This window comes from Chamaea fasciata, unplaced genomic scaffold (assembly GCF_029207755.1).
Source record: "Chamaea fasciata isolate MVZ Bird 193981 ecotype frontalis unplaced genomic scaffold, bChaFas1.0.hap1 SCAF_20, whole genome shotgun sequence".
Lineage (NCBI taxonomy): Eukaryota > Metazoa > Chordata > Aves > Passeriformes > Sylviidae > Chamaea > Chamaea fasciata.
This window is the reverse complement of record NW_027094105.1, coordinates 1,476,572-1,501,711: the sequence shown is the minus strand read 5'-3', so window position 1 is coordinate 1,501,711 and position 25,140 is coordinate 1,476,572. Positions and strand designations below refer to the sequence as shown.

Below are 25,140 nucleotides of genomic sequence, written 5' to 3'. Positions count from 1 at the left end.
CCACGCCGGGGTCCCGCGGCCAGGCGGGGCGGTCCTCCTGGCCGCGTGGCGGCGCACGAGCGCAGCGGGCAGGGCTCGGTGGGCGGGGCGCTCTGGCCGCGCCTCGCGCTCGTGCCGCTGATCACGTGAGCCGGCGGTGAGGCAGCGATGGCCGCGCCGAGCGGTGAGCGGGGCTGGGGACGGGGAACCCGCTGTGGGACGCTGGGGCTGCCCCGGGCCGGCACCGGGCACCGCGCCTCGGGGGCGCTCCTCGCAAGGGCTCGGGAGCAGGCGGTGCCCGGAGCCGCGCGGTGTCCGCCGCGGAGCAGGCGCTGCCCTCGCTCACTGTCGCTACTGTCCTCAGGTGTCGGGCCGGTGCCCGAGAGCTGCGAGCCAAAATCCCAGCAGGGTCGATCCAGTCCTTCGTCCTTCCGAGGTTCTGGGCCCTCGGGCACAGAACGGCGCTGTTCTGGATGAGGGAGGGGTAAAGAAGACGAGGAGCTCGGAAGCTGTGTGACCCTGGGAGGGGACCTGCGGGCACCCGCAGAGAGAAGAAGCAGAAGCGAATAGTGATGGTGAGGGAAAGGAAGGACTGAGAGGCAGAGCTGACTGGTGAAGACGAGCGGAGATTTGTTCCTGGCGTTGCCAGGGGAGGCCCCGGGCAGGCTCAGGCTGTGGCAGCTCCAGCACAGAGAGCAAACAATGCAGGAGAGCGAGTTCCAGAGCTGCAGTTCAGCTGTTGCCTCCTCTGTGCCTATTCCAGTGCCTGCAGGGCTGGCTGCCGGCAGCCTGTCAGAGCTAGAGCAGCCTGTGCCTGTCTGGTGACACCTCTGTCCCCCAGGGCCAGGCTGCATCTTCAGGAGCCCACCCAGATCCAGACCCTGGCTCACTCCTCCCTCACTGTGCTCCTGAGCGTGTTTTCCCAAGACTAAATAAAACATCTCTTCTTTCCACACCCTCACCTTGTCTCATTACAGTGCCCAGATGGATTTATGGTGTTTGTGTTGCTGCGTTTTAATTACAGTTGTTAGTAAAATGGAATGTTTGGTTTTATTTTGCTGTCATCACCCCAACAGCTGCAGGCTGGGAAACACCCAGAGGACATTCCTGTGCCCTTTGCCCACCCCGAGTGCGTGGCTGCTCCTCAGGCAGAGCTGCTGCCTGCAGGGAGATCAGGATTTGGTGTCCAGGGATGCTCACTGCCTGCAGGATTTGGTGTCCAGGGATGGTCGCTGTCTGCAGGGAGCAGGGGAATACAGGATTTGGTGTCCAGGGATGCTCACTGCCTGCAGGGTGGGTGCTGGCCTGGGCACTTACAGGCAGTTCATTCAGTAATTTAATAAGTAGAAATTACATTGTGTAATGGTCACGTGCCAAGGGCCTTTCTCACTCCTGACTGCTGAGTTTGATGTGTCTTCACTAAAGCAAATTTCCACTTTCAAAAGCTGTTCAATCCATTTAACAAATCTCTGATCCTTTGTCTTCTGACACCTGGTACGATCCTTTTCCTGTTCACTGTCTGCCCTTCGGCCTTCGTGTCTTCATCCATTTCCTTGGGTGAGAACTGCTGATTTCCCACTATCCCCATGGCCAGTGAGATCTGGCTGGAATAGGGAAAGCTCGGGTGGGACAAGGGGATGCAGAACTGCTCAGCAGAGTTGAACATGGTCATTAATTCAAGGATATCTTATTGCAGGTACCTTTTTCTTCTCCTTTCTCATCTTGAAATCCTCCTCTGATGTCTTGTCCTTCATTGCTGCCCTGCATTTCCCTGACAGTCAATTTCCCTTTTTGCTCAACCCTTTGAGTTCTGACCCTCCCCTCCTGGGAGCTGGGTCTGAGCAGCATTTCACTAATCTGAGCTGGTTAAAGAGGCAGAAATTGGGATGGCAGGGAAGGAGCCACGGAACTGTTGGAGATGAGTTTGTAGCCACCTCCTGCTGTGGCCTGTGGCTTGTCCCAGTGAGTGGTGTGACAACAGGACAGTGACTAAGGATGTCTCTGCCTCCTTGTTTCTGCAGTGAAAGGAAGAGGGATGAATTAGGCTGGATTATTTTACTTTTACAATGAGGATTTATCTCTGTAAAGATTTTATGGAGGTTTTGGCAGAGCTCTCCCTGCTCAGGGAACATCCCTGGCTGGATCCTGCTTTGCAGGACAGTTTGAGGCCAGTCTGCAGACACTGAGCTGGCAGAGAACCAGCATTTTATGTGCAACACCTGAGCTCCTCTGAGCCCTGAGTTAAGTGTTGTGTAGCTGTGCCAGGTACTGCTCCACTGGTGAAGCAGTGACTCTTTTGTGCTGGTTTTTAAATTGCCTAGAAAAACAGTGTTTAAAAAGTCACTGCAAGTGTTTAAAACGTCACTCCCTGTTCAGGGCTCGCTGTTGCCCTCCTGCTCCTCTGTCATCTCCCAGTTTTATCTCCCAGCCAGATCCCTGTGTCAGGTCCCTCTGGGAGCTCCTGTTCAGCTGCAGCCCCAGCTCAGGCTCTTGCTGCATTGCCCATTTGTGCCCCTGGTTGTATGCAGCCACAGATAAACCCCTTTTTCTCCTTGATTTCATTGCTCAGCTGGCCCCATCCCTTTTCCAACATCCCCACTGGTACCATCTCATTACCAGCTGCTCTTCCCATTCCTTGTCCAGCCACAGCTTTCTGCCTTTCCCTCAAAATCTGCCAACAGCTCCTTCTTCTCCCCTGCTGGGTCAGGGCCCTGTCCCAGAGCTGCCTGGTGTCTATTCCTCTCCACCTGCACTCCTGATTCCACCAGGTCCTACCTGCACCCAGCTTTTTCTCTCTCAGGTTCAACTTCTCTTCCCTTGCACTTGAGCCAACTGGAATCCTTGCTCTCAGTTCTTGATTATTGTGCCAGAATTGACTTTGAGTTGAAGTAGTTTGGCTTTTATTCCTGGTGCTTGATTTCTTGATACAGCTTTTTAATTTTTAATTCCTTGAGTGGACCCTACATTTTATGATCCCTCAGTAGCCTTTCTCTGTGCCTGTCCCAGTGCTGACCCAGACAACCAGCCCCTCTCAGACCACAGCAGGGCTTGAGTGCCTCATGTTTGTACTTCCCTGTGCCGGAACCTGCCTGTGTGATCCAGCTTGACAAAGACATTTGCTGACACAATTCTTCTCATTTCCCCCCTCAACTTATTAGGTCCCAGTGCTGCAGCCCAGGCTCCCCAGCAAACACAGACCCCAGGACTCCTCAGCCTTTCTCTGCACTGACCATCCGTGCCCCTGGACAGAGCCAGAGTCAGGACTGAAGATGCCTCTCTTCTCCAGGAAGAAGAAACCCAGCGAGGATGCTCGGAAGCGCCTTGAGTACCAAATGTGCCTGGTGAGCACTGCCAGGGTCATTTCTGTCCTGATTGTCTGGTTCTAGAGTATCAAATGTGCCTGGTGAGCACTGCCAGGGTCATTTCTGTCCTGATTGTCTGGTTCTAGAGTACCAAATGTGCCTGGTGAGCACTGCCAGGGTCATTTCTGTCCTCTGTGCCTGATCCTGGCTCCAGGTGGTTTGGTACATCCCTGCACAACCAGTAACCATGTTCCATGGCCAGTAATTGTGTTCCTGATCCCACCAAGACAGCAGGTGTTTTTCCTAATGTACCTCAGGGAATTCCTGCCTCCCTGTCTGCCTTTGCCCTCCCATCCACACGTCCCCTTTGTGCCACTTCAGTCCCTCTCTGTGTGGTTCCTTGGGGCATCTCTGCCCCACCCCACCTCCTGCCAGCCTGCAGCCGGGACCCCAGCACTCCTTTCTCCTCCATGCCCCTTTGCCCTTACACATCTCCCAGTTTGCTTTTCCTTGCAGGGAACCTGTGACTTCCCATCATATCTGCCTTGCCCTGTGCCCCTCTTTTGGTTCACTTTATTCTGATGTTGCTGTTTGTTTTCCTGGACTGGGATTTCACCAGGATGCTCTGGCACTGGGAATCTCCTGGGGAAGGGATGAGGAGAGGCTGAGGAGTTAGGGGGGCTCAGCCTGGAGAAAAGGAGGCTCAGGGGGGACCTTGTGGCTCTGCACAACTCCCTGACAGGAGGGGACAGCCGGGGGGGGTCGGGCTCTGCTCCAGGGAACAGGGACAGGAGGAGAGGGAGTGGACTCAGGCTGGGCCAGGGGAGGCTCAGGGTGGATATTGGGACTTTTTTTTCTTGATAAGCCCTGTCAGACATTGCAACAGACTACCCAGGATAGTGGTGGAGTCACCATCCCTGGAAGTGACCCAGAGATGTGTAGATGTGGCACCTGGGGACATGGGTTAGGGGTGTCTGTCCAGGTTCATTGCTGTTAGCAGCTGCATTGGATGGATGTGATTTGAACATGGAAAATACTTTGGAACAGAACCACAGAATTCCAGACTGGTTTGGATGGAAGGGACCTTAAAGCCCATCCAGTGCCAGCCCTGCCATGGGCAGGGACACCTCCCACTGTCCCAGGATGCTCCAAGCCCCATCCAGTCTGGCCTTGGACACTGCCAGGGATGTCCAAATCCATAAATTCTCTGGGAAAGATGCAGCCAGAGGTGCTGTATTTCTGTATGGTCTCATTCTCTGGATGTGTTTCTTCCCACTCCAGGCAAAAGAAGCTGGTGCTGATGACACCCTTGACATATCCAGATGTGAGCTCTCAGAGGTATGTCCTCTACAACTTCCAGTCCCCACTCACAGCTCTGATTCTCTGTCTGCTTCTTGGTACCAGCTGTCAGATTTACTCTCATGCCTGTGAGCCTTGAGATAGAAATTGTTGCTGGTCCACCTTTTCCTCTATCTCCTGAGCTCTGGCTTTCAACTGCAGGCTTCTTCCCCTGTGTTTTTTTTTGTTTGTTTGGTTGGTTTTTTTTTTTGTTTTGTTTTGGGTTTTTTTTGTTTGGTTTTTTTTTTGTTGTTTTTTTGTTTGTTTGTTTTTTGTTTTTTTTTGTTTTTTTTTTGTTTTTTTTGTTTTGTTTTTTGGTGTTTTTTTTGTTTGTTTGTTTGTTTTGTTTTGTTTTGTTTTGTTTTGTTTTTGTGTGAGTTTGACTGTCCTGTCTCATGCTTCAACACCATTTCTGTCCTGGGAATCCTTCAGAAGGGCAGAGTGGTCTCATACCCTTCACCAGTACCTTGTTTGACCCTAGTTTGGGACATCATGGCTTAATTTTGCTGGTCCTGAGGGGACTGGTTTGCCAAAGGCTGAGTATTTCTAATCTTAGAGCTACACATTCTACCACCCCCTCCATGGCTGTTTTTCTGTGTAAGTGAAAATCTCTGTCCTGCTTCCAAGTTGCTGGTTAAGAATGGAAGTTTCACTCCCAGCTTGACTTCTTTTATGGCAACCAGCTAAATGAGAAACAATCTGTCTGCTGGTGTGTGGGCAGGCAGTGACAGAGTGCCAGGCTCCCAGACACAGCTTTTCCTGCTGGCAGTCAGGCCAGCCTCAGGCAGAAACCCATTTCTATCTCACTTTCAATTTTTATTCCTTGTCTCATGCTTCTAAAATGTTGATCCTGAATACAGGATGCCCTTGCCAAGCAAGGTGGGGAGTTTTGACACCATTCTGGAGAGGAGAGGTGCCTGCTGTGCAGTGTGAAATGACTCTGCTGAGCCTTTGGGATGTTTTGTGCTGAGCTCAGGAACCTAGAGCAGGTTGTGTTGGGTTTGCAGGCTGTGTGGGACAGCCTGGGGGTGGCAGGGTGGCAGAGGATCTACCCAGCCAGCTCCACTCCAGGCCACAGCTGATCTGGGATGCCCAGCAGCTCCTTTTGGCTTGGACCATAAAACTCTGTCTTGCTTTTCATTTTCATTGCTGTTTCAATAAATGAAATGAGACATCAGTTTGGTTTTACGATTAACCACGGACAGGAGTCTGGCTGCTGCTGCTGCAGGGAAGGTCACAGTGCCCAGCTGTGCCTCGCAGGGGCTGAACTGGCATCTCCTTTCTCTGCCTGCCCCTCTCCTGGCACATCAGGGACACTCTGTCCTGCCTGGTGCTCACCTTCCTCTCTCAGCACACTGCAGTGTGGTCGTGAGGTTGCCAAATTACAGAATGCATTTCTGTGATGACAGAATTGAACCTTTGCCTGAACTCCTCTGCACAATGAATATTAAATCACACAAGGCTTGAACTCCTGCCTCAGCCTCAGCCTGTTCTGTGACACTGTTGTGTCATGGAGAGCCACTGGGAGCTGTTTAAATGGAAGCTCCCTGGGAAGTACTGGGCCAAAAGCAGAGGGCAGTGATTTGAAGTATCACCTTTATTTTCAGGCCAGTTGTTCACACTTTACAGGTGGACAGTGTAGAACTGCTTAAAGGAGAAGTCTGACATGACTATTTTTAAATTGTTTTTAGGTTCCTTATGGGGTCTTTGCCACTTGTAAGGTCTTGCAAAAAAAGGTAATGTTCTAATTATTAAATTATTGATTTATATATTTCTAATATATATAATATATTATATAACATTGTATATTATAAATATATTAATATAATATAAATGTATTTATATTATGTATATTATATTAATATGATTACAAATAAATTGTTAAGTAATTCCAGTAATATGCTTAACTATTATTGTCATGTTTGAAATGACTGTGTGTTGTTGTTTATGGTACAGAAGGAATTTGCTTTTGAGGAATTTGTCCACCTGTGTGATACTGTGTAGAGAGCAGTTTGAGTCAGATCAGTCCTGTCTGTGTTTTTTAAAGTTAACTTCTGCAGGAAATTCGAGGTGGTTGTTCCTGTCTTAGCTCATCTAAGGGTATTTCTCATGTGAGGAATTGGGCTCTGGGTTAGCTCTCATGTGAAATGTTTGACCTTCCCTGACAATCCATTTCCTACTTTAATGTTTTATATGATTGTGAATAAGATATTGAGCTCTTAAACAGCCTCTCCAATTCAATCTCAACAAAAGTGCTTGTTCTGCTGTCTCTTGTGTTCATGTGTCCATGGGGTTCTTCCTCCCCAGGTGCTGATTATTCATACAAATAATCTGACATCTTTAGTCCCAAAGTCCTGCAGCCTCCTGAGTCTCATAACCGTGAAGGTAATTGTGATTCTTACCAGTTCAACTGCAGCCTATTTTCCTTGGATTTGAGCTGCATTAGAACAGACCAGGCCAAGTAAATCCCTTCTGGCTGACTGGCTTTCCAGGAATCAGGCCCCAGGTGTGACACCTGCCTTTTCTGGGTTCACCTCCCAGGCTGACAGACAGCAGTCACTGAGTGGTCTGTGTAACATCACCATCAGTCCCACGACTCATTTATCCCCTTCAGAATCCCCCAATTTCCCCCTCAGCAGCCTTGCTGGTGGTGGTGGTCAGGCAGAGCTGGGTGTTTTGGGGTACATCCATTTCTCCCCTGCTCTGGAGGGTCACTGGAATGGGAAGGAAGCTGGTGATGGGTGTGACAGGGCTGTAGCACCGTCGTGCTGGGATTCCCCAAGAGGCAGAGTCATTTCAGCAGCTCCACATTGAGGGAGGGAGGTCTTAGGTCTAGTCCTACCCTCTCCCTGCACTGCTGTTGGAGCAGTTCAGCTTCCAAAGAGCAGTTCAGGTCATTGATCCTGCAGAAATTCCTGCTGCCAGTCTGGTTCCAAGGGGATGATTTATTCAGTTGGCTCCTCCAGTTTTGTGGGACGGCTCCCTCAGTGTCACTGCTCTCTATTATTTGTTATTAATGCCTGAATTTCCAAAAGACCTCGAAGAATTAAATACCCACGTCCCCTGGAAAACTTGAGCTGCTTTTCAAAGTCCCATTGGAAGCAAAGTAATTTTCATTGTGAGATAATTCATGACTTTTGTTCCCAACCTTGTTTGGTGATATCTGCTTTTCCAGGTTCTGGATCTGCATGACAACCAGCTGGCATCACTTCCTGCTGATATTGGTCAGCTGACAGCTCTTCAGGTAAAAGATTTGCACCTGCATCCCAGGTGTCTGTACAGGGCATGTCTGGGGACAGCAGGGATATGGGGTTACTGCTGTTTGGTTTATAATTAATCACAACTTCTGTTGTGTTTAATTATAAATGATGGTGCCATTTTGTCAGGTCTATCACATCACCCTGACTGTTGCTGTTGAACTGGCTGGTTAGAGGGAGAGCAGGAAAAAAGGAGGAAAGGAGCAAGAGAAGAGCAGGAAAAGCCAGGCTTGGTTATGTTCTCCCAGCTTGGTGCAGCCCAAGTGGCTCCCATGGCCAAGCAGAGTCCTGTTGATCTCCCCAAACATTCAGGTTTTGCTATTCTCCCTGGTGTGGCCACACTGAGGACCCAGAGCAGTGTCTGAGGGCACACTCAGGGTCTCTCTGCTCAAGGGGGTAGCTTTAGGTTCAGCCTGTGGGAGCTGGAGTTGGAGAGGGCTGCCCTGGACACTCCAGTTCCCAGTTCCTGCATCTGGATCCAGCACCAGATGGTGGTGGTGGGTAGGGTTTCTCACTGCCACTGGTAGCTTGGCATGCCCTTTATCCAGGGCTGGTGGAAAATACTTTTTTTTAACCCTGAAAGTGTTTTCTACAACCAATTTCAAGTTGTACTTCTGGGCCTAAAAGTCCCAGCAGCACAGATGTGTAGAAGACACAAGACTTGGATGAATATTTTGAATATCTTTTCTGTTAATACCATAGGTCCTAAACCTTGAAAGGAATCTTTTAAAAAGCCTTCCACAATCTATAGGAGACCTTGCCCAGCTCCAAGTCCTCAATGTGAAAGGTATGGAATGGGATTGCTCTGGGCAAAGCACATTTATTATCTGGTCATGTTGAGCTGCATTAGCATTTGTTCCTTTCAACCAAGGCAAGCACCATATGGTTTGCACTCTGAATGCTGAGGAAGAACACAAGGAAGGTTTAAATTCAAGTAGTTGCAAGGCAGGAGAAATGATATAAGCAGAAAATGTAAAATGTAAAGCAAGCAGAGCACTCAGCCAGATAAACCAAATTACAGTTGGGTCCCCCAGCACCCAGAGCTGGCTCCTGTGAGCCTGTGTATCCCCACCAGGTTTGCACAGCCTGAGCACAAAGGTCACACCTCTTTTCCAGACTCCTGGGCATTTTCCAGCTATGCAGTGCCATAAATCTGGGAGAAAAAGGAGATTTAGTTACGTGGAGCGGTTGGGAAAACAGGGAAGGCAGTGGAGGGTGAGGAACTTGAAAGGGCAGCTCAGGTCATTGCCTGTCTGTCTGCAGCACCTGGGCTCTGAGCCCGGGGTGTGCAATCTCACACTCAGTCCCCTTCCTCCCATCCCTGGGACTTAGACCAAGGGGAGAACATTCCATGTTACAAATATTCTTCTGATAAAGTGCACGGATCCAGCCTGCAGCAGTGACCTCTGCTGAGAAGGAGATTTGGATCCCAAATTGCCCTTAGTGGGCAGTGACGGCCTTGGAGTCCCTGTGTGACCTGGGGCAGCCCCGTCCCTACCACATACATGTGGTTATGGATTGGTGCTGGAGCAGATGACCTTGCTGGCTCCTGTTTTGGGAAGGTTCCATGGTTCTAACTGGCTTTTCTGTCCCTGGAGGAAACAAGCTGAGGGAGCTGCCCGGGAGCGTGAGCGGCCTGCGGAGCCTGCGGGCTCTGGATGTCAGTGGGAATGTGCTGCAGGAGCTGCCACGGGGGCTGGCCCACATCCACACCCTGCAGGTACCCAGCCCTGGGGCCAGCCCTTCCCAGCCTGCTGCCCTCAGCTGGGAATAAATCCAGCCCATGAGGGCAATGTTTGGGGTCTGGGCAGGATGTGCTGCAGGGGATCGTAACAGGGTTGTTCACACTGTCCAGAATAATTTTTGTGTACCTGCTCTGGTCTTCTCTGATTTTTTTTTTGCCATTTAATCTGATCATTTTGCCATTTAATTCTGATAATTTTGTCATTTAATCATGACAAAACCTGTCCTCAGAGAGTGAACCCCTGGATTTTACCTGCCAGGTCTGTCTCTAAGAGCACAAATTGTGCCTCTGTCACCCTGGCAGATCTCCAGCTCGTTGTCGGCTTCCATGGGTTTATGGCTCTCTGAAGTGCACATTCAGGATGGGAAAAGCAGCAAGATTTTTATGGATATGTTGCCTTCTGGCTACCAAACCTGTCAGTACTAAATGGTGCAAGTGTGAGGCAACAGGGCTGGCTCAGACACCAGCAGGAAGGTGTGAATAAATGCTCTCCTGTCTCCCACACATTTTGCTTCACTTCTTATGAGAACAGCATGAGTTGGGGCATCTGTGCAGCTTTGCCCCCTGTGCTTGGTAAAGTGGTTCCTTTCTAGGCTTTCCTGCTATGCCCTTCCCTACAAAAGGCAGCATTAGGTCCTTTTGGTGGCCACAGTAGGACAAAACAAGTGGCTCTTCCCCTCATTCTTTATGGGACTCCTCTCTATGCCCTTGTATCACCTCTGCTACCATGCTGAAGAGCTCCAGCTCCCTGATGTGGAGGAGGGAATGTCTGTAGCTGAGAAGTGCTCTGACCTCTGGTACCTAAACATGAAGTGCCAGTGCCTGCATGAGGGGAATGTTCCAATGAGTGGCCAGCTCAGAAACTTCCAAATGTGGGACAGTGGAGTCACCTCTGAAAGGTGCCAGCAGGGATTCAATACGGCCTCACATTTATGTCAGGATTTAGGGTAATATTAAGGAAGATTTTGGGGAGCTGCAAGGGGAACTGCAGCTGGACTCTGTGTGGACTCAGAATAACCTGGAGCTCTGTGTGTTCTCTTTTGGAGACGTTGACCCTGGATGCCTCTGCCATGACCTACCCACCCCCTGACATCTGCCGTGCGGGGACAGAGGCCATCCAGCAGTTCCTCTGCCAGGGTAAGCCAGGGGGGCTGGGCTGTGCCCAGAGATGGCATTTCTGAAGGACAGACACCGTGTGGGCTCTGCTGGGGGTGGTTGCTGATGCCCTGCGCACCTGGTTACCTGTCTGCTGGCAAACAACACGAGTCCTTCCCTGAGCCCTGCCACACTGAAATGTAGAGTGGTTTGTTAAAAGCCAGAGTGGCTGGGTCAGGCTGTCTCAGTGAACTGTAAGAAGTCAGTTCATCTCCTGTGGTTATTTGGATGTGAGAGGATTAAGCATTGTCCTGCTGCCACTGCCTTGGGACAGGGAGAGACAGTCAGGAGCCACTCAAGGTCTCTGCTGCCCTCATTTTCTCTGAGGAAAGACCTGGGCTCTGCAGGTTATCAGAATGATGAAAACAGACAGAGGAAATGTACTGTAAGTTTGTAGACACTGTGTTTAGTACAGACAGGGAGCTTTGGTGGAGGTTTTATGCAGGGGAAATGCCTTGCAAGGCATAGTCAGAACTTATTTTCGTCTGGGCAGTGACATTTGCACCCCTGCAGAAGTCACCAAGCCTGCACCCATGTGCAGGATGTGGTTCTGTCTGAGCAGATCCTTGTCCGGGTGGGGAAGGCACGACCTCCTCCCAGAGCTCCTTGTCCATCCTGCCTCAGCTGGAGGAGCCCTGCCAGGCCCTCCTTGGTGTGTGGGCAGAGGGAGCACAGCTGGAAGCAGTCTCACACACCAGCCAGCTCTCAGCCTCGGTGCCAAGGAGGTCTTTGAGCCCCAAATGTTCTTATTTTGTATCTGGTGCCTTCCAGAGTGTGGAATTGCATACTACCCTCCCTCACAGTACCTGCTCTCCACGCTGGAGAGCGATGGAGGAGGAACCTCGGTGGATGGGGTGGACAGGACAGTGGAGAAGTACCTGGAGGAGGAGAGTGAGTGGCAGGTGAGGCTCCCCTGCACCAGAGGGTTTGGGATTTGTCTTTGTGCTCCACCAAAGCATCTCACAGCACTTGGCACATCATCCCTGATCACCTTCCCCTCCGTGAGATGAGTGTTTTGGGATCGAGGGAGCAGCCAGGCAGTGTGTGCATCTCCTTCCTGAGCTGGGGCTGGTGTCACCACACTGACTCCTGGAACATACATCCCAAGGAACTGTCTCCATCCTTGAAAGCAGTGATGCAGCCAAGGGACAGGGGTGACAGAGGGACATGGAGTGTGCAATGTGGGGGGACAGCAAACTCCAGCAAAACCTTGTGATTCCCAACCAAGTGCTAGACGTGGGAAAAGGGAGGTTGGGCCCATAATTGTAACTGTGCTAATCCCTTTGCTCTTTGGCAAGTGCAGAGTCAATGCCTTTGTCCCTGGAGAAGCCTGAATGACTGGACTTCGGGCCTTTTTTCCTGCACTTTTGGTTGATGTCTTCACTCAGTTAGGGGAGGATGTACCCTGGGTTAATAGTAGCTACAAAAAAGTCCTGGGAGTAAATGTCTGCTGATATTGCTTATTTTTCAGAACAAATTCTTGGATTATGAGAAGAGGAAGGTAAGAATCAACTCCTGCAACTGCTTTGTCTGCAGCATGGGTCTACTTCTGGGTTTTGTTTTCCATCTTTTTATTTCGTTTCTCATTCCCCTCACCTGGCTGCACTTTAAGTTTGTTCTTTTTGTTTCCCTGGTTTCTGTCTCTTCCCCTGTGCAAGGCTTACTTAGAAATAACTAGAAACTCCTGCCATGCAGTTCCCTGCTGCCTTTGGCTCGAGCTGCTCGGAGCTGGCTGCTTACTTCAGACAAGGGAGTCTTGTGCCATGTGGAACTGAACCCAACCTGCATTTTGGGCTTCCCTCCACATGTCTATATTGGCTGGTTTGGTATCAGTCAATGCCCAGCGAATTCAGCTCCATGACGTGGAAGGGTTTGGAGACTGTTATGAAAAGAGCAGCAGCTTCTGCTTCCCAGTTTTGGGTTCCTAAGGAGAGAACATTTCCCTCCCCTAGACAAGGCTCCTCGTTGCCATTTGGTTTCCCTTCTTCTCTGCAAGGGACTACTGTGCCTTGCTTTACCTTTCTGCCAGAATATGTTCTTGCTGAGGAAGGAGATTCCTGTCATTCATCTTTCTTCTTATTCCTCTCAGGAAAGGAAAACGCAGGAGAAGCTGGAATTTGAGCGGCGCCTGAACATGGGGCAGCGAGAACAGGCCCTGCTGGTGCAGCAGCTCAACAGCAACAAGGATGAGATCCTGCAGACAGTGAGAGAGGTGGGTGTGCTGGGCAGGGTCCTTCCAGGGCACCCACTGCCTTCCCCAAACCCACCACCTTCTCCTGGTTTCCCTGCTCTGGGCAGGAGCAGCAGAGGCTGGAGCAGGGTCTGTCGAGGCACCAGCGCTATTTGGAGGAGGAGAGGCTGAAGCTGCTGCAGCAGCTGAAGGACACAGAGCAGGGCATTGCCAGCCGGATCCAGAAGCTGCTGGAGGACAACCAGAGGTGGGGTTCCAGGGGATCTTGCTCTGATGTTTTTTGACATGTTGTTTTGAGTGGTTCATTTCACCCCTGAGTATTTTGGACCTGGTCAGGATCGATGTCTGGAGGAGCTGCCTTAGCTCCTGGACTGCCAAAGACCCATTTAAAGCACACGGAATCTGCATCTTAAGAAAACTGTTTCATAGATGTGTGATGTTGGGATTTTGCAATGCTATGAAAAAAATTCGAATTCATGGAAGGTGCAAATTTGAAGAGTTGAGGTGCCCCTGCCTGTGTCTGCTGGGTCTCCATGTGAGCTGGTGCTGATGGGAGGTGCCCAGCCTGCTGAAAGCTGCTCTGCTGTGCAGGACAGCAAAGTTGTTTTCACTCAGGCACTGGGGGGATGGTTGGGGTTGTCCTGTGCAGGGCCTGGAGTTGGATGATCCTTGTGGTTCCCTTCTGAGTCAGGATGTTCTGTGACCGTGATTCTGCCCTCTGGGTGACCAGGGTGTTCTACTCAGCTTGATGAAACCTTTTGTTTTATCTTTTTTTTTTAGGCAAAAACGAAGTTCAGACATTTTGAAGTCCTTGGAGAATGAGAGGTGAGTCTCTTTGAAACAAACCTGTCAGGAAAAGGGGCAAGAAGCTGGGAAGAGGGGCTGGGAGATCCTTTCAAAGTCACCAGTCTGAATCCACCCTGAGTCAGGCGAGGTTCATCTCATACCTGCAGCTGGCTTTGGTCACTGTTGGAGGCAAGACACTGGACTCGGTGTGCCTGGTCCTACCCAGTCTGGCACACCCAGTGACAGGGTGATTTTACCTCTTTTTCATCTCTGAATGGTCCTGAATGATGACTTTGGGAACACAACTCTGTATTCCATTATCAAGGACCAACAGAGATCCTCCACCTGCTGGCAAGCAAGGCAGTTATGAAGGTGTTCCAGTACTGGGAGGAGTAGGTGGGGAGCAAATCTGCCATTAAGCCAACACTCAGAGCTAACTGCCACCAAAAGTGACTGTCCCCAGCTCTGCCATGCCTGTGAGCTGCCCCCTCCCTTCAGCGACTGTGCTGTGGCCCAGTGAACATCATCCAGTTGTTTGTCAGATTGTTCCCCAGCCACATCAGCTCCTGACCTGGTAAATGGTGGGGGGAATGTGCTGGATAAAGGACAGGGGTGGTGGGGAGGGAGGCCAGGCTGCTGCTTGCAGTGACACTGCTCACTTGGGCCAGCTGTGCAGGGCTCATCCATCCTCAGGAGAAAGGAAAGCCAAGGAAGGGTCTGGCACTGTTTGGGGAGAGCATGTGCATGTTGTGTTGATGTTCTTTCTCTCAGAAAAATCAGCTTCCCTGTGTAAATCCTCTGTCCCTGTGGTTTTGAGCAAATTTTGTGTTGACTCCCATAAAACTTAGAGGTTCTTCACCAAAAAATCACCGAGGCTTTGGTGTCTCTGATAAGACCAGCTTTCCTGAGCAGGGTGAACCTGCCCAGCCTTGAGACTCTGAGCTAGGCGGGTAGAGGAAAAGGGCTCCTTTGAGGGAATGGCTGAATTGTTGTTTGTTGGCAGAATCAGGATGGAACAGCTGATGGCAATAACCCAGGAGGAAACGGAGCAGCTGCGCAGGAGGGAAGTGGCCTGTAAGTCCAGACAGGTCTTTGGGGAGATGAGGTGAAGGATCTGGGGCACCAGGAGCAGCTGAGGGGGCTCAGCCTGGCGAAGAAGAGGCTCTGGGGGGACTTTCTCACTCTCTACAACTCCCTGAAACAAGGGTGTATCCAAATGGGGGTCAGGCTCTGCTCCCAGGGAACAAGGGACAGGACAAAAGGAAACAGCTTCAAGTTGTACCAGGGAAGGCTTAGGTTGGATATTAGAATTTTTTTTCCGTGGAAAGGGTGATCAGGCATTGGCACAGACTGCGCAGGGCAGTGGTGGAGTCACCATCCCTGGAAGTGTTGAAAAAACTTGTGGAGGTCTTGTGGTGGACTTGTCAAGGACATGGTTTAGTGGTGAACATGGTGGTGGTGATGGTTGGACTTGATGATCTTAAAGGTCTTTTCCAATCTTAATAGTTCTGTGATTCTACGAGAGACCTGTTTCCTCTGGAGATGCCCTGGGTAGGTGGCAGTCACATGGGAGATGCTCTGGCACACACATTCTGACATTCCCTGATGGGAGCAGCACTGCCCATGTGCCACAGCTGATCCAAGGCTTCCACCTGCCTGTTGTCCCTGCCTGTTCTCCATGAGGCACAAGCCAAGCTCTCTGTTAATCCATCAGGTTCATGTCTGGTGAACAAGAATGGTGCTGGTGAGCCTTTTCTGCTCATGCATGAGCAGATGTGTTTCTCCAGGGAAACAGAAGGTGCTGTCCCTGTAAGACTGGCAGAGCCCAACTTCCCTCTCCTCTGGGACAGAGCCCAGGGAACACCTGGAGCTGGGCCAGGGCAGGCTCAGGTTGGATATCAGGAAAAGGTTCTTCCCCCAGAGGGTGCTGGGCACTGCCCAGGCTCCCCAGGGAATGGGCACGGCCCCGAGGCTGCCAGAGCTCCAGGAGTCTTTGGACAGCGCTGCCAGGGATGCCCAGGGTGGGATTGTTGGGGGGTCTGTGCAGGGACAGGGGCTGGGCTGGGTGATCCCTCTGGGTCCCTTCCTACTTCCCAGGAGATTCTGTGATCTCAGGCTGACAGGCAGTGCCTGGGCTTCTCTGAGCACTGAAGAGGTGCAGGCACAGGCAGAGTGGAGGTTCCTCAGCTCTTTTCCCAATAAAGAGCCACGCTTCTCAGGTGGACGGATGTGCCCTGGAATCAGTGAAATGGGAAGAGCAAGAACAATGAGAGAGGAGCCACTGCTGGTTGCAGTGACTGCAGTAGCAGTGGTGGGTGAGTCCTGCTCTGCACACCCAGGCCAGGCAGGCACTGACAGCCCCTCTGTCCCCTCTGTCCCCAGCTGCCATGCAGCAGATGCTGGCTGAGACCTACAAGAACAAACTCGTCCAGATGACTTCAGAGTCTCGTCGGCAGGACCTCATCAGCCAGGCCTGCTCCAGGTGCTGGGGGTGTCTGGGGCTACTGGGGCTGATTTTAAATCCCTTCTTTTCAGCAATGTAATTCCCATAAGTACACCAGGACCCCCTGGAGCTGCTGGAATGCAGCAGGACAGCTGTAACAGCACAGGACAGTGCAAATTAAACTGTCAGACTCCCTTAAATGAACCACCTTCTAACGACCACAATTTGCATGTTAATCTTACTTTGGGGGAACTCACTTTTTTGCACTGTTTATTTTGCCTTATACATTCTGCTAAATATGGAGGATGGGCTTAGACTAGTTGTATTCCTGTTTTTTGAGGCACTTCATTGCCAAACTGTAGCCCAGAGCTCCTCCCCTCACCACCCAGGCTGCCTGAAGGATGCTGTGTGTGCATAAATAGTACATGAGTGTTGCTGCACATACCAAGAGCATCCTGGCTCACTGTTTACGACAAGATGAGAAATTTCAATCTGGCAATGTCTGGCACTGACCAAAAACAGCCTTGTGAGCCTGTGACAACAGGTCCGCAGGAGTCTCTGGTGCAGGCTTGGTTTGGGTGTAGGGAAGGAGGTGTTAAATTTGTGGCCTTCAGCTGTGCAGTTCCACAGCTCTTCCCCCTGGTCAGTAAGAAATTCCTCCTGCATTCCCCATTGTCTGCTTTTCCTCTGGTTTGCCTCAAGAGTTCCAGACCTGGCATTAACTCCGTGGCACATCCATTTCCTTGCAGCTTAGCTGAGATGGATCAGAAGTTCCAGCAAATCCTGGCTTGGCAGCAGCTGGATCAGAACAAAGCTGTCAGTGAGATCTTGCAGCAGGTAGGCAAAGGAGCAAACTGCTCATGGGGGATTGAGGGAGAGCAGGATCCAGAGTGGGTCACAGCAGCAGCAGTGGCTGGGCTGGGCTGCGTGTAGGGGTGATTCTATTTAACACTACTTGCTGAACTTTGAGAATGTCTGCTCTTCTGACAAACTAACTTGGGTGGTTGAAAAAAATTATTTTTAATCTAGACAGCAAATTTTCAGAAAAGACAGATCATGGGAAGCAAAACTGACACGATGATTAAGAGGAGATTTTGAGACAGAAGTCCTATCTTTTGGCAAGTTTCCTGGGGGACTTGGGACAAGCATTTTCAGAGTTTGTTCTTAGAAGTGCTGGGCAGCTGTGCCTTGCAGTGCTGCTGAAAAGGAGAGCTGGGATCACAGAGCATTCCAGAGAAATATTTGGAGAACATTAATATTTCTCTGTGTGTCCCCAGGGTGGGCTTTACCTGTTGGGCTCTCAGCTGTGTTTCAGGACACTGTTGCTCAGAGCAAGCACCACTCAGGGACTTGCACCTGAGTCCCTGCAAGGCAGCAGCTTCTGAGCCCATCAGCAACTGCACCAACCACCTCACTAAGCAGGATTTTGGCTGTCCCTTAGATTGAGATGCAGAAAACTGCCTTTGAAGCTCTCCAGGTGAAGAAGGATCTTATGCACAGGCAGATCAGGAACCAGGTGAGTCAGCAACTGAGGAAAGAGCAACCAGCTCCTCAGCTCATCCTGCTGCTTGAAGAGACCCCAGGAGGAAGAACAAAGGGCTGTGAACACAGAGCAGAGTCTGAGCACATGGAGAGCTCTGGTACTGCTGAGAGCTCTGGAACAGAGAGTTGGGCAGTGCTGGTTACACCCAGCTCTGAGGGAGGAAGTGGCAAAGCAGGTTTTAATTCCTGGAGGTGGTGGCATTGCCATTCCTTCAGTCACCTCAGCACTGGAGGACAGACCTGCACTGGCTCTGGGGGTGATCTGCAGTTGCACCTCTGATTTCCCTCAGGCTGTGTACTTGGCAGGGCTGCTGCTTCCACATGAGTCCACTGCATCTCCATCCAGCACATCAGAGCTGCACCTTGAGCCATAACTTCACCTTTCCTTTCTCATTTCAGCCTGCCTTTCTGAGCTCCATTCCACAGAAGGTGCAGTGATGTAGTCAGGGACAAGAGCAAGAGCTAGTGGAGAAAGTACTGGTGGATTATGCAGGAAGATGGAAAAGTGGCAGTGGATGATGCAGGAGGGTGGGAGGACAGCAGGGGTGGATGCAGGAAGGAGGGTTGCTGGTTTATGACACAGTGCTCCAAAATCTTCCCTCTCCTGATCTGACACAGCAGAAATGTCTCAGGTCACGATTTGGTGGATTAACTTGAGGGCTTGGATATTTTGAGTGTCCCAGTGACCAATCTCTGCTGGAAGCCAGTGACCTGTGTGACAGCCCTCCATCATTGTCTGAGTTCACCATAAGGGCCCTGCATTTTGCTCCCTTTTGCTCTGTGAACAAAGGGAGTTTGTTCTTTGATGCCAGGGCTGGACTTTTCACCCTTGGGACCCCTCCCACCCCGTGTTGCAGGGAGCAGAGCCCTGGGGTCAGTGGGTGCAGCATGGCCTGGGGCAGTTGGTGACCTGGCAGAGGAGTGAGCTGGGCTCTCATCTTGGCTTTGCTGTGGGACCTTGGGTACCTCCCTTCACCTCTCTGTGTCTCAGTTGCCCCACCTGAAAGAGCAGGTGTTGTTCTGGGATTGCTGGAGCACCTGGAAACCAGACTTCAGTGAGGTCTGAGCTGTGCTGGGAGGGCTCTGCATTCCAGAGTGGCTGCCAAAGGTTTGGGTGCACAAACTGATTGCAGTGAGGTTCCAGACTGGAGCAGAAGGTGTTCAGAGTAGAGACAATTGGGGGGGGACAGAGTTCCTCAGCTAAAAGAAGTGGGACCCTCAGTGCACACAACACAAAGGGCACAAGCAGCTCCCTCCAACCTCTGGGTGCTCTGCAGTGCTGCCCTTGCCAGTCAGACCTTATTTTAAAAGAGCATAAATTAAAGTAATTTTAAATGTCAGTAAAAAATGTTTCATCTTCTGTTTAGATTAAATTAATAGAAAGAGAGTTATTGCAGCTGACACAGCTGGAGTTAAAGAGGCAAGAACTGGACACAGAGATGCTGCAGGTACGTGGGGCTCTGGGGCTGCCCCCACCCTCTCTGCCCTGGGATTGCTCCCCTTGCTCCCCTGGCTCCTGGCAGTTTCCAGATGGATTTATGTTCAGTCAGAAGGTCCTTCTACACAGGACACACCAACCCCTATGTGCCCTGGGAATGTGGGACATCACTGCTCCTAAACATCCCCAAGCGTTCTCAGCAGAGGCAGAGGAGCCCTGATAGGGATGGGCAGTTCCAGGTGTGCTGGGTGAGGAAGGATTTTGCAATCCAGTTGTTGGCTGCCCCAAAAACACCTGCCTGCTGTGCATTGCATGTCCTCTTACATTGTGTTGTGTTTTGGTTTTGACATCATCAGCAGCCACACATTAAGGAATACCAGATTTAGCTCAAGCATCTTGGCTTTAAATTTTGTTTTATGATGCTTTTGCATCAGTTGTTTTCTTCTGTGTGCCTTGTGCCAGGTCAGGTCACCTGTTTAGTCAGCCCCAAATCAGTGACAAACACCCAGGGCAGTCACAGAGCAGTGCTAAGTGCTGACTTCAGGCAGCAGCAGTGCCTCCCAGCCCTGTCCTGGGTGTAGGACTTGGGTTGTGCTTCCCGGACTCACACAGCTCCTCTGTGTCACTGTGTGGTGTTGGAGGGCAGAGGGTGGGAACCATCCCGAGTTCATGGAGGGCAGACCAAGTGTGACCCTGGGGAGCTGCAGGGCAGGGCAGGATCAGGGCTCTGCCAGGGTCCCACCTGCAGCTTCAGCACCAGGAGCTGGGGAATGAGGCCTGAGCACCTGGATCTCTCTGGATCCGCCTGCCCTTGGTGCTGTGCAGCCCAAAGGGTCCCTACTGGGACTGGAGCAGCTCCCTCCTGTCATCCATTGTCCCTCTCCTCTCCTTGGATGCTTCCTGCCTCTGTCAGGGCAACACAGCTCTGGTCCCCTGGAGGTGGGGTTGGCCTGGGAGAGGCAGCTGTTCCTCTGTTAACCAGGGGCCTTGTCCCTGTGCAGGGTCCAGGTGCTGATCCCAGGCTGGATGGGGCTTGGAGCACCCAGGGACAGTGGAAGGTGTCCCTGCCCGTGGTAGCGTGTGGAACAAGATGGGTTTTAAGGTCCCTTCCAACCAAACCAGTCTGGGATTCTGTGATCAATGAAGGTTTTCCCCAACTTCAGAGTGTAACAGGATCCTTGTCCCTCTGACATGAGCACCTGAAGTCCTCGTGGCTGATGACCACTGGCCTCTGCTCAGATATGGGTGAGCTGGGACTGAAGCTGCAGAGGTGCCGCACAGTGGGACATTTCCAAGCCGCTTAACTCTCCACTGCCGAGGTGTGGCTGCAGGGATGCCTGGCCTTGCCCTGCTGTTCTTGGGTCCCTGTTCACCCCAGGGAAAGGAAGCATCCCAAAGGCATGGGGACCTCACCTGTCCTGTTTACCTACAGGATTGCAGACCTACTTCCGGGTGGTCTTTTCTCAATTGGATGGGACTTGGAGCACCCTGGGATAGTGGGAGGTGCCCCTGCCCATGGCAGGGGGTGGAACTGGATGGGCTTTAAGGTCTCTTCCAACCCAAACCAGTCTAAGATTCCACGATTCTAAGGAGGGGTGCCATGAATGTTTTTGGCTGAATTTCTCATGGTGTGAGGAGGAGCTGCTGCAGCCAGGGTGGGCTGGGGCTGCTCAGAGCAGTGCAGGGCTGACAGGAGCAGGTTCAGCCTGGTTCTGCCCTGCCAGCTGCTAAGAGAAGATCTGAACTGTGGGGCACAGGGATTGCACAGCCACAGGGACTGGTGTGGGTCTGGCAGGGGCTTTTCTGGGAAGGGACAGGGCGGCAGCAGTGTGGGGATGTGGCTGCCAGAGCTCTCCTGTTGCAGGAGGTGGTCACGGAGCAGCGCCGGACGCTCGGCTGCCTCCTGCAGCAGCTGCTCAAGGAGAAGAAGCAAAGGGAGGAAGAACTGCAACAAATCCTGGTAATGAAGCCCCTCATGAAGTGCTGTGGATGAGGAAGCATTTGGGTTGGCTGCAGGGAGAGTTCATGGCTCGGTGTGGGAGTGAAGGGGAGCACGGCTGTGTCCAGACCCAGTTTAGCCCCAGGAAGTTCTAACGTAAAGCTGGGGGACACAGCAGCACTCCGTGGTGCAGCATGGGGCACCATCGTCACCATCAGTGACCCTGCTGGCAAGGGAGTGGTCAGCAGGATGAGCACAAGGGATGGGGGTTGTGGTCTTGCAATCCTGAGGATCTCCAGACTCTCCTGAGTCTCAGGAGGCCAGGCCACAGAGCCTGGGGAAAAGGGAGTGGGGAGATGCACAGCCCTGGACTGGAGGGGGTCAAAGTGGGGCCAGCCTGCAGGAGCCAGGAATGCCTCTTGGAGCCCCATCCCAGTGCTCTGGCTGGGCCCTGCACTGCCCAGGCTGGGGGCTCCCGCCTGCACACCCACCCTGAACCCCCCTGGCCACGGTCCCTCAGACTGCTGCATGGATGAGTTTGTTTTTCAGATGGAAATGGAGGCAAAGAGTGAAACCAAACAGGAGAACTACTGGCTGATCCAGTACCAGCGCCTGCTGAACCAGAAGCCACTCTCCCTGAAACTCCAGGTGCTGCTGCTGTTCCTGCTCCCACTGTGGCTCTGCTCTGCTCTGGGGGAGCAAGGATAGCCCCCTGAGCTAAGGCTGGGAGCAGGGCACAGACCCCTCACACAGATCCAATCCCAATGGATTGCCAAAGGGGGTTTTTCATGTGTGGGAGCTCACTGGGGGCTGCAGCTCCTCCCAAGGGGCAGCTCCAACCTCTGCTCCCGGGGATGGGAGCCAGGGAATGGCTGGAGCTGTATTTTACATTATTGTTGGTTGGAGACAGAAATGACATGAACTCACCGAGGTTCATTAACAAACAGCAATGAGTTTATGATGGCTGCGCTTTTATAGGGGGTTTGAGTCTCCTGGGTTTAAGCAGCTGATTGGTCTGGGTCTTACCACTGCCCAGCTCCCTGAGTTAATGATACATCTGTGTTTAGGGTTGGAAGGGGTTGGTTGAGGTCTCTGTTGGAGTTTAAATCTGTCCTATCATTGTTCACCTAGGGACTTGTTTATCTAGGAGAGCCAGATTGGGTTTCTTATGATAGCCAGATTTATCTGTGCAGCTACAGACTATCAGTACTGTGACAGAGCTGGGCCAGGGCAGGCTCAGGCTGCAGAGCAGGGAAAGGTTCTTCCCCCAGAGGGTGCTGGGCACTGCCCAGGCTCCCCAGGGAATGGGCACGGCCCCGAGGCTGCCAGAGCTCCAGGAGCCTTTGGACAGCGCTGCCAGGGATGCCCAGGGTGGGGTTGGTGGGGGGTCTGGGCAGGGATGGGTTGGATTGTTGATTCCTGTGGGTCCCTTCCAACTCAGGATATTCAATGATTCCCAGACCTCAACGTTTTGAACCGTGCCCATAAAACACCTGGGGCCAGAGCTGCTCCAGCTGTTGGGCTTCCAGGCTTTGGCTTTGGGATGCAGCGCAGCTGGAGCAGGGCAGGGCAGGGATGAGCACACCCCCAGCCCTGCTGCTGCCTGGCCTCAGGGGTGCAGTCTGGGAGCTCACTCCATGTTTTGCAGGAGAAGGGTTTGGAGCAGCAGCTGGTGAACCTGCTGTTGGAGCTCTCTGCTGAGCAGTACGTGCCAGTCTTCGCTCACCACCGAATATCCCTGGAAATGCTCGGTACCATGAGTGCCAGTGACCTGGAAAAGGTAGGAGACAGCAGAGCCACAGTGTGGGACACCACCAGCAGGGATTGTCCCTGCCCCGAGCCCAGCTGTGCCTGGTGGGTCTGGCAGGACAAAGTGCTGGTGCTCTGCTGTGTCACCTCCCCACAAGGACAGGTGCCTGTGCTGCTCTGCATGTCCCTGTGGGCAGAGGCTCTCCTAGAGACTTGCAGGGTGAGCTGCAGCCTGGCTCCATCTTCCAACGTCCTCCAGATGCTCTCTGTAGTAGAAATAGCACCAGGGAATTCCTGGTGCCTGGCAGAGGGGCTTTCCTTGCCAGCAATGCCCAGGAGTTTTCAGTATGCCCTTGGGGACATCAGCCTGGTGTCCCTCTGGGGCCAACACCGTCCCCTTGTCCCACAGCTCGGTGTGACAGAGGCTGGTCTGCAGCGTGCCATCCTCAGGCGGGCCCAGGAGATCCTGGCCACAACCATCCCAGGTACCCCCAGTTCTTTTCTGCCACATTTTACACTGACAGCAGGGCCCTGAGCCTGGAGCAGGGAGCTCTGCGGGTCAGACACTGCCGTGGGTGTGCGAGGAAGGCGGCAGGGAGGGCAGGCAGGGCTGCAGTGGGCGATGGGCAGGGCTGCAGTGGGCGATGGGAGCGCTCAGGGACTCACCTGGCTGTGGTTGCAGAGCTGCGGGGGGCAGAGGACAGCGAGGTCCCTGCGGCCCCGGAGCCCAGCGCTCCCCTGGAGGAGCCCCCGAGCCCCGCGGCCCCCACAGCCCCACCGCTGCGGTGGGACGAGAGGAAGTCGGAGTGCGTTGTGTGCATGGAGCAGGAGGTGAGACCCGGCACGGCCCGGGGCCGGGGGCGGAGGGAGGGCGGGATCCAGCGCATCCCCAGGGCTCTGTCCCCAGCCTGGCCCTGGCAGCGCCCGGGAGCTCCTCCCGCCGGCTCCCGGGCACAGCCGGGGTTGGGCATCACAGCGGGAATGGAGGGACACAGGGGCAGGGCAGGGAGGGGACGGACAGGGCTCCGTGCGGGCTCGGGCACGACCTCGCCGAGTTCCACCCACCAGCCGGGGGAAGCGCTCACGGCGCTGCTCAGTACAGTTCCCCCGTGTCCTTCCCTGTGTCCCACCGCGCTCCTGCTCGGCACAGCCCAGGCCCCGCACACACAGCGGGGACGGAGATCGGGGTGCGGAGCTCTGCCCCCCACCCTGAGACCCCCCCGAGTCATCCCCAGCTCCTCCCCCCGTGCTGGGACCGCTGTCCAGGGACAGCAGCACTCTCCGTGTCCCCTCTTTGTCTCTCCCGCAGCCGCAGATGATTTTCCTGCCCTGTGGCCACGTCTGCTGCTGCCAGGGCTGCTGCGAGCGGCTGCACTCGTGTCCCCTGTGCCGCCAGGACATCGCCCAGCGCATCCGCATCTTCCAGAGCGCATAGGCCGGCCCGGGAGGCACCGCCCGCGCTCCCGGGCTGTTCCCCGCTGCCGCTCATGCCCCTGTTGACAGCCCCTCACCAGCACTGCCCTCCCCGTGCCCGGCCCTGCGCTGACTGTCCCCGGGAGCCTCAGCATCCTCCGGCTCCCCGATGGCTTCCCAGCACCCGGCTGGGGCTCCTGCACTGAATCCTTCCCTGCTGCCTGCCCGCCCAGCGTCCCCTGCCTGGGTGACAAACTGGGTGCAGCTGTGGCTCCTCTCTCGCAGAGGTGTTTGCCTTCAGAAAGGCCCCTGGCCCTGCAGGGACACCGGGAGTGCTTCCAGCAGTGCTGCCCGGGGGTGGGGGAATTTCCTGTGGGAGGATTCGGCCAGGACATGATGTTCTTTGTGTGCTGACAGTGCCTTGCACCCCTGTCATGCCAAAGGTCTGGGGCTCTGGAGCCCCACAGGAGCGTGTCTGGGTCTGCAGCCTCAGACAGGGCAGAGCCAGCAGCTCCCCAGCACCCAGATCCTGATCCTGAGGGAGGAGAGAGTGCAACACCCCCAGGACTGGAGGGATCTGCCCTGGCCAGAGGAGCCCGGTGGGTTCCCTCATCCACAAATCCCGTAGGGAGCAGAAAGTGTTGCTGCCACTGGACAGCACGGAGGCAGGGCTGGGGCTGTGCCCAGCTCAGGTCCATGGTGCTGCTGTGCATTGGGATGTGGGGACATCTCCACTGTCACTGATCAGTAACAATTCCTGTCTGTCCCTTGGCTCTGACCTAGAAACATGTAAAAATGCTGCCATGAGCCCATCCCAGCACAGCCTACCCCAGGAGCAGCCATTAAACTGCAGCTGGTTTCTGC

The 25,140-nt window shown here is 53.2% G+C and overlaps 1 protein-coding gene across 5 annotated transcripts; it reads left to right on the top strand.

Moving 5' to 3' along the window:
* Positions 1 to 121: 121 nt before the first annotated feature.
* On the top strand, positions 122 to 25,140 carry LRSAM1 (leucine rich repeat and sterile alpha motif containing 1). 5 transcript variants are annotated; one of them, XM_066201171.1, is made up of 25 exons: positions 122 to 163; positions 3,138 to 3,320; positions 4,563 to 4,619; positions 6,311 to 6,355; positions 6,927 to 7,004; positions 7,795 to 7,863; positions 8,579 to 8,663; positions 9,475 to 9,596; positions 10,667 to 10,757; positions 11,547 to 11,677; positions 12,247 to 12,276; positions 12,865 to 12,987; positions 13,074 to 13,213; positions 13,747 to 13,791; positions 14,756 to 14,826; positions 16,135 to 16,234; positions 16,945 to 17,032; positions 17,637 to 17,711; positions 19,105 to 19,185; positions 21,040 to 21,135; positions 21,664 to 21,762; positions 22,763 to 22,894; positions 23,273 to 23,348; positions 23,546 to 23,694; positions 24,173 to 25,140. In XM_066201171.1, the coding sequence occupies exons 2-25, from the start codon at positions 3,249 to 3,251 to the stop codon at positions 24,296 to 24,298; spliced, it is 2,181 nt and encodes a 726-aa protein (XP_066057268.1). In that variant the 5' UTR covers positions 122 to 163; positions 3,138 to 3,248; the 3' UTR covers positions 24,299 to 25,140. The 5 variants fall into 5 exon arrangements, with proteins under 5 accessions (XP_066057268.1, XP_066057266.1, XP_066057267.1 ...); XM_066201173.1 differs by lacking the exons at positions 122 to 163; positions 3,138 to 3,320 and adding an exon at positions 3,437 to 3,444; XM_066201169.1 differs by lacking the exons at positions 122 to 163; positions 23,546 to 23,694 and having other exon boundaries at positions 3,155 to 3,320.